General features: G+C 39.5%; 2 protein-coding genes and 1 long non-coding RNA gene across 3 annotated transcripts in view; 2 read left to right on the forward strand and 1 right to left on the reverse strand.

Annotated features, from left to right (window-relative positions):
* LOC104966356 (ADAMTS-like protein 2) overlaps window positions 1-1,964 on the reverse strand; it is a 6,607-nt gene extending 4,643 nt beyond the window's left edge. The window contains exon 1 of the mRNA XM_010795545.1: window positions 1,248-1,964. Within this exon, the coding sequence (XP_010793847.1) occupies window positions 1,248-1,733 (486 nt within the window). The 5' untranslated portion in view covers window positions 1,734-1,964. The remainder of the gene's footprint in view (window positions 1-1,247) is intronic.
* Window positions 1,965-4,032: 2,068 nt separating this feature from the next.
* Window positions 4,033-7,087, forward strand: LOC104965694 (uncharacterized). Its single transcript, XR_800565.1, has 3 exons — window positions 4,033-4,184; window positions 6,212-6,275; window positions 6,912-7,087. It is a non-coding gene; the product is annotated as an uncharacterized lncRNA (long non-coding RNA).
* Window positions 7,088-8,151: 1,064 nt separating this feature from the next.
* On the forward strand, window positions 8,152-10,000 carry LOC104966357 (ADAMTS-like protein 2). Its single transcript, XM_010795546.1, has 3 exons — window positions 8,152-8,155; window positions 9,460-9,586; window positions 9,691-10,000. The coding sequence occupies exons 1-3, from the start codon at window positions 8,152-8,154 to the stop codon at window positions 9,998-10,000; spliced, it is 441 nt and encodes a 146-aa protein (XP_010793848.1).
* Window positions 10,001-10,868: the final 868 nt, after the last annotated feature.

Below are 10,868 nucleotides of genomic sequence, written 5' to 3' on the forward strand. Positions count from 1 at the left end.
GGGGAAACTACAGTTTTCTATACAGCGGACTACAACATGGATGTTTAATAAGAACGAGGGACTGCTGTAAACTCATCTAGAGACTCTGCACAACCGGTTCCTCTACTCGACAAAAGCACAAGCTAGATTTGCACATCAGTGTTTGCTGTATCATTTTGTATTTTTCAACGTGTCAAATTATTAAAAATATGTTTTGTCATTTGAACAGCTAGAAAATATTGTACAAGTCCATCACATCAAATTACCCGATCTGGCAAATGTTAAATTTATATTCCTAACTGTGAAAGATGTTGTGTTTCTCTTTTTATTAAGAATGCTTTTTGGCATTGTAGCATTTAATTGACAGCGGTTGAAATGAAAGGCATGGGGACAGCATTGAGCCCGCAACTAACAATTATATTCATCATTACTTAATCAGATTTTTACTTTTAATCAATCATTTTGTATAGAAACACATTTAATTCTCTCCTTTCTGTATTAAAATGTGCATTTGGGGTCGTGGCAAAAGCTTGTTCATATATTTATTATGTTCACATATTTATCTCTGGCTATTAACTGTAAGAATGTGATGCACAGTGTCAGAAGTCTGCTGAGGTTTTTTCTGACAGCTGTTACATCATGCATTCACCTTTGTGACTGACACACTAATAAACAATCTCAGACATGTAACAGCTCACTGGGATCAGTACCTGGTGTGTGGACTCTTTCTCACACAGCAGATGAATATTCTGCTAATTATAAACGTGTTCTCATCTCCAAAATGAATTGTATTATTACATATATTTTTGAGATGCTAACTCAACTCAAAATAATTACTAAGTAGAGCAAAATAAAGACTTAGAAACTCAAAATGATGACTTCATATAAAAAATATATAGAATAGCAAAAAGCAATGCCTTAATATCTCAAAATACTGACTTAGTATTAGAAAATAATGACTTGATTTCTCAAAATACTGACTTAGTATTACAAATAGATGACTTAGTGTGACATAATAATTCAAATTAATTAGTATTTCGAAACAATAACTTAGGATCTCATAATAATAATAATAACTTAGTACCACACATTAATGACTTAGTATCACCATGTTTTCCCCTAAAATCTCTTAACAATGAGAAACTGACTGAGATAATGACTTTTATAATGTTGTAATTGTTATTTTGAGATAGTAGACCTAACTTTGCATTATAAACACACAGAATATCAATAATAAAAGCCTTTAATCAGCTGTCCGTGGGGCTCACCTCATGCCTGCTGTTCTGCAGGTATATGTGGTCGGTGGTGTCCTGGCTGCTGACGCTCAGGTTGGACATTCCCTGCAGGTACATCGGGGAAACCATCTGCTGGATCATGGGCTGCTGCTGCTGGATCATGGGCTGCTGCATGATGATGTACTGCTGCTGCATGCCCTGCTGCACCATGCCCTGCTGCACCATGCCCTGCTGCACCATGCCCTGCTGCACCGGGATGTAGGACTGCTGCTGCTGCTGCTGCACCGGGATGTAGGAGTGCTGCTGCTGCTGCACCGGGATGTAGGACTGCTGCTGCTGCATGCCCTGCTGCATGGGCATCAGGTACCGCACCGTCTCATAGGAGCCGTTCATCCCGTACGGAACCGGGGACACCGGGCTGGACGAGATCACCGTGTTGCTCACCACCGGCTCCGGGGAGGCGGCCGCCACCTTCACGGTCCGGTAGGTCGTCGTCTTCTGGGTGCTATGCATAGACATCTTGATGGATCCACAAAACCGAAAAAGGGAGGAAAAATAAGAACAACCAAAGAAAGTTTGGAAGTTGGAAGAGTAGGCGAATCAAGCTGTTCCCCTGTGCGTGTTTTTCAGCGGTGGGAAAAGTTAAACTACCTCGGGTTTACTTCCTCCTCTTCTTGGCAAACTGGAGAGAAAAGTCCGGTTGGAGGAGTTCTTCCGTGGAGGGGAAGACTGAGAAAGTGAGGGAGGCGCTCCGCTCCTCTGCCTCACTACTGCTGTGGAGGTGGGAGGAGGCTCAGCTGACAGGAAGTCACCTGTTGCACCGTCAACATGGATACTTATTATTATGTAAGCAACTTATCTCTTTTATAACAGTTACAGTCAGTTCATTTAGACATAGAGGGATTCCCTGATTATTAAAAGTTGTTTATGTTGTTATTAAATGGGTTTTACAAGGAATTTGCCTCGGTGTACTTATGTGACATAAACATAATAAGTTAAGAAATACAATTAAAAAAAATGAAAAAGTAAAGCTTCCTGTACTACTACCACAACTACTAATACTAATACTGCTACGTACTATTACTACCACAACTAATGCTACTACTACTACTACTACTACTACTACTACTACTATTACTATTACTACTACTACTACTACTACTACTAGTACTACTAGTAGTAGTCTACCACCACCACTACTACTACTACTACTACTACTACTATTACTATTACTACTACTACTACTACTATTACTATTACTATTACTACTACTACTATTACTACTACTACTACTACTACTATCTACTACTACTACTACTACTATTACTACTACTACTACTACTACTACTACTACTACTATTACTACCACCACTACTAATACTACTACCAATACCACCACCTCAACTACTACTACTACTAACTACTACCAATACCACCACCTCAACTACTACTACTAGTAGTAGTCTACCACCACTAATACTACTATATTACTACCACTACTAATACTACTATGTACTATTACTACCACCACTACTAATACTACTACTACCAATACCACCACCTAAACTACTACTACTACCACTACTATTACTATTAATACCACTACTACTACTACTTCTACCTCTATAACTACGATTGCGTTGTTTGTTTGTTTTTAAGACATTTATTCATGCATGTGTTATTTTGTGTGAGGTTTACTTCATAATGTGAGGTAACTGTATAATTATAGGCTTATTATATCAAATCAAATAGAAAATGCCTATAAATAAAATTATCAAGGAAAGCAAGTACTACAATAAATATAAGATAGAAGATGAATGGGGTCCATATATGAAAATGATGCTTAAAAATAGATAACATTAAAGAGTTGGTTCAACAACCAGCACTACTGGACCAATGGTAAAGATCGAATCAAAAACCTGAACCAGCCACTAGGTGGAAACAGACAGCCACTGATGATACAGCTCACAGCCTCCTGCACAGTAACTCATGCATTTACCTTTATTTTCAGTGTCTCCAAATATTTTAAAGGGCCCATGTCATGCTTTTCCGGTTATTACCCGTCCCCTTGAGTGTTATGAAGGTTTTTCTGCATGTAAACGGTCTGCAGAGTCACAAACCCTCAAAGTACACCCTGTAGCGAGTAAAACTCTAACACAGAAAATACCTGTCTATGCTGCCCCAGAACGCCTCGTTGGAGATTTCTCTTTTTCCATTTGTTTCTTCCTGGGTTCTGTGACGTGTGAACACCCAGATCAACAACAAATGACCAGATTGGCTCCAACAAGCCGTTTAGGACAGAGAGTGAATACACATACTATACAGAGATGCTGTATTAGAAACCAATGTGATTTTGGAAAATTGCACTGTTTGAATCTATTCTAGTAGACCTCAACAATAGAAATATGATCAGCAGAAATGGCCATGCCATGGGACCTTTAAAGCCGTAGTATTTTATTTGATTCACATTAATGTATGTTATTCAGTTAACCTGTGCTTCTCTTGCTATATGAATACAAATGTAAAAATACAAAATAAAGATGTAAATTGGAATAACCATTTAATGTGTCCGATAAAATAAAAATAAAAACAGTTATTCAGTACTGTCTCTGCTATTATGAATACAAATGTATGTCCTAAAATTACAAAATAAATATATATAATTGAATAACCATGTTATCTGACAGATAAGGTAAAGAAAAAAATCCCACATTATAAAAAAGTAAAATAATGTTTATCTTTACGAGAATATTTGCTCCATCTATCTATCATCGTGTGCCTGCATACAAACTCAACTCTCGCGATACTCAGCGAGATCAGCCAACGTAATCTAGCGAGGAAGCAGCTTTTTTATTTATCGGAAATAAGAATGGCTGCTATCCGACTTCTCTATTGTTTTCAACGCGGTCCAGTCGACATTGCAGGGTCACAGATGCCCCAGTCTTTTCTTTGAAGAATCCTTTTCTTCTGGTAAGTGAAAACAAGACACACTACGCTGAGAGCATCCTGTTGTCAACCGGTTTTAGTCCTCAGATGATGGGACATCTTGTTGTCCTTCATCCAGCTCCGACCGGTTCCGCTATCCGTCGACCCTGCATGCTGCCACCAAACTACAACCGGAAAATATACAATTTAACCATGCATATGCTCTCAGCTGACGTGTTTAATTAGTAAACCTTGTTTTTAGACATTTTGCTTGTGTGTAGTAGACGTTCTTCAATTCGGCATGAGTTAAAATTGGTTAAAATACACCTTGCAGTACCTGTTAAAGGAAACATGTGTGTTTCCTTTCACACCAAACAAGCCTGTTGAATAATCTTGGAAATAAACGTGCTATTATGTGATTCATATTTGCAGAATTCACCGGGATATTATGTTGGTTTTTAAGCCACCAGACAGTAATATAACCATTTCCCCCCTTCTCAAATAGCTTAAAATGCCGAATATTTCAATGTAGTTTTGCAAATAGTGTCCATTTTTAAAGTGAGTGAAGGAAGAATGTGTTTTACTTTAATTGTATTCTGTGATACAATGGTAAGAAAAACATTCATGTCAACATACTTGCTACATTTAAATGTACCTGTTTTTAGAAAGGATCGTTAAAAATGTTTAATTGCAACTATTGACAACCGGCCTTGTCTTCATCATGTAATTCCCAAACAACCTGCTTATGTGTAAACTGCAAGGCCTGCTTTATCATCCCAACATGACCCCATGTAAGCTTTTGTTTTGGAGTAAAGCTCAGGTGTCTGTGAGGCTCCCTGTTGATGCAGCAGCGGTTACGTAATGCAGCCTATGATCATTTGGAGAAACCCTGCAGTGAGCTGGTTCTAACAGGATGAGCTCCCTTTCAAGAACAATGCAAGTAATGCAGATGAAGTCAACTATATATACATCTCAGATAAACAAATACAAAAAGATAAATAATGTAGAGAATGTTGTAAGTGACCAAGTAAATGCTGGACTCTATATACATATAAATAGAATTTGTGTTAAGAATATCACTTTTCTTTTATTCATGAAAATCACATAAAACAAAAGCTTGAGTTAAATCCTTTTACTCTACCAGTCGGTCTAACGTTACACATTCATAAAGGTAGAGCATTTAAATCCTTTACTTAAAGCCGCCTCTGTCAACAGAGATGCACTCTATGGTTCTATCTCACATCACCTACTGCCTAACAGCCTGCTCACATGCCTGTACAACCACTCTTAAACCCCTGGAGTCAGTATACAAACAAACACTTAAAATACTAGATAAGAAATCAGTGTATTCTCATCATTGCCCAATACTCACAAAATATGACTTGTTGAGCTGGGAAAATGTAATTAGATATGCAAATGCTTGCCTCGTGTACAAAATAATACACGGCCTTACCTCACCTCCACTCAGACATGTCATCACCATACGCACACCTGTAGGTCAACAAGAGGAGACTGCGTTGTTCCATTCAGCCAATCCTCTTTTTCTTTTAAAGCTGCACAACAGTGGATCACCGCTGTGCTCTGATTGGTCAGCTCGCCCACTCTGTTCTGATGAGTCCACCACCGTTACAGCGGAACATCAGTGATTATGTGTTACAATGGCGTTTGTTAGCAACCAGAAAATGACCCCAGTAATGACAAACAGATGAGGGGTTCATTTCCTGTTTGCTGCGTGGGGTCTGCGAGACAGCGAGACATCGCGAATGGACGCGGGAAGGGGGGGGGGATGCTGAGGGGGTTGCAGCACCCCTATCTGCGAGGCTCTACTAGCAAGTGAAGTCCAATAGTCTCCGGTGAGCGTGGAAGTGTGGTCTGCGGCAAGCGGGCGGCAGGAGCGGGTCAGCCTCAGCTTGTAGATGGTATTTTAAACTCGATGCGCTCTGAAACGACATGCGTTAAAATAATTAGTGGCGTTAAAATGTTTTGTGTTATTAACGCGCTAACTTGACAGCCCTAATATAAATGTTTATTAATAATAATAATAGACATCTCTCTGTATCTTTTTTTTTCAGATCCTCTCCCGACTGATCTTATTCCTCGTTACTGAAATCATGTCTGGCTCGGGGGACATACCAGGTGAGATTTATTTTGGAAGAACACGCACAACAGATAACATTTCTCCAGCCCATCAATAAATTACCAATGTTTTCTGAAGCTGGTAAGGGATGCCAGTCTTCCTGCCATTTGCATATGTTATCAGTGTGTGGTGTTCATTATGTGCCCTGCTCTCGCTGGTGGAAAACAGCAGTGTATTTTGGTCTTAGCAAAGGGAAATGACCTTGACGGCGTCATGTGACCATGATGAACTTTTTTAACTTAACTTAACGTTATCCTTTTACTTTTGGCTATTTAATCTTTAACGAAAAAATCAAAGCTTCTTTTTAGATTATGTCATGGAGCAAAACGTGCACTTTTTTTTGGCACAGTCTATTTCTTTTAATAAACCACTACAAAACTAACTTTGAACGATTAGCCAATAAAAGCATGTCATCCCTTCTGCACTTCACTCCCTGTGTGCTGTGGACATATTCTCCCACTCACCTCACAGCGTGCAGCTGAAGGGTGCGTTGGCAGTTAATGACTGTCCTCGTTCCAATGCATTGATTTCAGTTGTTTTCTGCCTCGCTCTGCATCACAGTTGCTCTCTGCAACACAAAGACAAGATAAAAGCCGTTGTTGACTTGTTGTTGTTGTTGTTGTTTGTGTCCGCAGCCATCGAGGGCCCCGGGATGGGCGCTATGAGGCTTCCCATCGGGATGACCCGTCGAGCCCTCAGCTACGACGATAACCTGGAGGCCCCCATGTCCACGCCCCCCCACGACATCAGCATCAACAACCTGTGGAGACGACCAATCATACCGGAGAGGAAGTTCTCCCGCCTGGCTGAGGTGAGACACACACACACACACACACACACACACACACACACACACACACACACACACACACACACACACACACACACACACACATACACATACACACAGCACATTTAAAACAACATCAGTTGACCAAAGTGCTGTAATGGGAACAAATATAAAATAACACAATAGGAGTACATTGATAAAACAATAATTAAAAACAAGTTAAAAAGCACAATAACTAGAGACACATAGAAACACATAGAAATATCAAAATGCTATGCTCAACTAGTATTAAAAGCCAGTGCAAAGAGGTGAGCTTTTAGCTGAGATTCACACACACACACACACACACACACACACACACACACACACACACACACACACACACACACACACACACACACACACACACACACACACACACACAGTCTCGCTCACACCCACACACACACACACACACACACACACACACACACGCACACACACACACACCTATTTTCTAATGATGCTGTTTTTTCAGCAAGAGGTATCGTTTAATACAAAGTCTTGAGCGTTTGGGAAATGCCTACATTGTTACAGTTATGTTTTCAAGGTTAGGAATGCTCCAGAATAATGAATAAAAAATAGTTGAAAGGAAACATTCATATCTTTATTTTTTTTCCGGTTCACTTTTATATGCTTGGTTACATTTTCTCTATAATATGCTCTCATTAAATAAAAATAATTTCCATATTTGGGATAAATAAAGTATCTATCTTATTTATGGTATTGAATGTCTCTTACTGTGTTATATGTATACACTAAAGCAGTGGGTCTCAACTGGTGGGCATTTCGAGTGGGTTGCAGATGTGAGTGAAGAAAAAAAATCAAGTCAAGCTTTTATTTTGAAGGCCCGATGTTCTAACGCTGTGCATGCAGTCGGCGTTGGACTGGAAGTACCGGAGACCATAAACGGTTTTGGAAAACTTCTGTCACGTAGTGATCATCTTCTCAATAAAACTTCTTTGCTGATGTTTTTTCGAATCAAGATTGTTACCGGAAGTCCCCACGGAGAATAACTTTGTGGTAGAACTCTTCTTTATACATCCATGGGTACAACTTCTGATAAAAAGGAACACATAATGAGATATGACCCCCGGTCTGATGATTGACAGGTCACAGAACAATGGGAGCTATCTAAGTCACACAGACTATCTCCTCTTTGCTCTTCTCTCTGTGTGGAGCAGCAAGCTGTCCGAACAAAGTGAAAAGAAACAATGGCATAACATATTATTAATATGTCGGGTAGCAATAGATTTTTGTGTACCAGAATGCGTAGTTTATATGTTAGTATTTCAAAAAATCTCCTTGGGGAGACTCCCCCCAGACCCCCCTGCTGGGTTTTCAGCATGCGTGCCTTTTTATGTTTTACAGTTCAGCTTTGATTCCATCATCTCATTGACCTTCTTTGAAAGCATACTTTTAGTTCTGGGATATATGCACTTCACTTTAATTCATATTGTATGCTGAAAAGCGTATATATTTTTATTTTATTTGAGAGGTTCAAAATTTCGGGTCGCGATTTATTGACAAAGGAAAAAGTGGGTCCCGAGGCCTGACCAGTTGAGAACCACTCCTTTGTCAATAAATCGCGACCCGAAATTTTGAACCTCTCAAATAAAATAAAAATATATACGNGGGTCTGCTTTCTGTCCCCAGAGTCAGAACTAAAGATGGAGAAGCAGCTTTCAGTTATTGTGCTCCAAATATCTGGAACAAACTACCTTTGCGTCAGGGTCCTGCAGGTCCGCTGCAACTCTTACTACTTTTAAATCCAGGCCGAAGACTTTTCTTTTTGCCGCTGCTTTTAATTGAACTATTCATATCTTAAACTGCACTGTAACTGTTATTCTTGTATTTTTTCTTTTAATGCCTTGCCTTGCCTTATTACACGGCTTAGTTGACTACACGATTTCGATAGCTCAATTTTGAAGAAGGAAGTTGAAAGTGAAGTGGTCCGGTTAACATCAGCTTTGTTTTCACTTTCTCCGTCAGGAAAACAAATCCATGGAATACTTGTATTTGTGGAAGGCTAAACTGTCCCTAGTAGAGAAGTGCAAGAGAAGGAAAGTGGTTAACAAACATCCAGAGAAATCCGCAGAAGAAAACAGACAGTTAGGGAACACTAGAGGAATCGTGTTAACAGGAAAATCTAAACAGACAGAACCCTGATCCTTTCAGGGAGATTCAACATCCCATTCCTTTGCGTCAGGGTCCTGCTCACCCTGTCGGGTTCCCTTTAACTTTATTGACAGGCTCGCTGCATATTATCCTTTACATGAACTTCACATGTAGAATTTAGTTTTCTTGTGATTAAAATGTGCTATACAAATCATTTTCTTTTGCTCACAATCCAGGAGTGTCAAAATCCTTCGTCACATGTATCCGCTATGATGGCATCGAGGTGCACGACATGTACTGTGACTCTTTGACCAAACCGGAGCCGGTCCACGACTTCTGTATTGGGAGGGAATGTCCGCCCAGGTGCAATGAAACATTTTATTGTGCCAGATATATTTCTTGCAATCATACAATCTGAATGTAACTGTACAGAGCCTTGATGAGATAGGATGAATGTGGTGTTTCAGATGGGAGGCGAGCAGCTGGAGCGAGTGCTCAAGGACTTGCGGGGAGGGTTTCCAGTTTCGCCAAGTTCGCTGTTGGAAGATGCTCTCGCCGGGCCTGGACAGCTCGGTCTACAGCGACCTCTGCACCATGGCCGACCTGGAGAGACCTGTGGAGAGACGGCCCTGCAAGAGCCCCGCCTGTGGGCCACAGTGGGAGGTGGCCGAGTGGACAGAGGTACCGGATAAGACTGTAATGATTCCCCTGCTGCGAAAGCGCTTGAAATATGAGGAGAACATTAACAAAGAGGTGTTTGTGTGGTGCAGGAATTAGTCCTAAAACCCGGATATAGTTAGCATTGTACAATTTTCTTTTGGTTTTTTTAAACGTGTTTTTGGTTGGACCTGTTCATTTTCCACGTATTGTTCTACGTAAAATACCACAGTACCCCAAATGTGCATTCTCAAAGCTTCTATGTGCCTTTTAAAACAGCGGTTGCACACGCGTGACAATTATGAAGTTACTAAATGTCATCACACCAAATATTAGCCACATTTGGCTTAGCGATGGTTACGTGAAGTCATGCGACCATCATGTGGCATTTTACTTCTGGAGTTTGTATTTACTCTTCAAAAATCATAAAATTGAAGTAAATATGTCCAGATTATCCTGCTGAACAACCGTAAGCATCATTAACGTATTTTTGCCAACTTTTCATTGAATTTAACATACTTGTTTTAAACGTTGTTAATACAAGATGAAAAAGATAAGAAGTATTTATTTACAAAATTAATTTATAAAAATAAGATACATTTAATCAAGTGTCTTTTTCTTCAGTGAACTGTTCTATTATTTGCTTTTTCAGCCCTTTTAACAACATTTCTGATAATTATTTATCAAAAATCTTTTTGTGTTAAAGATCCCATGTCATGGCCATTTCTACTGATCATAATTCCATTGTTGAGGTCTACTAGAATAGATTTATATTGTGCAATTTTCCAAACTCACATTGGTTTCTCATACAGCATCTCTGTAAAGTATGTGTATTCACCAATTATTAAGCATTTTAAAACGTATGTGGTAACTTGCCAAAGTGCTTTGTTTTGAACGTTCATCAGTATTATAATCAAAAAGAAAAATATGAACATTAGTTTTTACTGAAATTATCAAATAAAGTCAACATTTCACTGAGCTGTGTGGG

Source organism: Notothenia coriiceps, unplaced genomic scaffold, assembly GCF_000735185.1.
Source record: "Notothenia coriiceps isolate Sejong01 unplaced genomic scaffold, NC01 NC01_scaffold00037246, whole genome shotgun sequence".
In the NCBI taxonomy this organism is placed as follows: Eukaryota; Metazoa; Chordata; class Actinopteri; order Perciformes; family Nototheniidae; genus Notothenia; species Notothenia coriiceps.

What these genes read in the sequence shown, in the direction of transcription:
- LOC104966357 (XM_010795546.1), top strand. An exon ending in GGGAGGGAATGTCCGCCCAG is followed by an intron (nt 9,587 to 9,690) that starts GTGCAATGAAAC and finishes GTGGTGTTTCAG; the next exon opens with ATGGGAGGCGAGCAGCTGGA.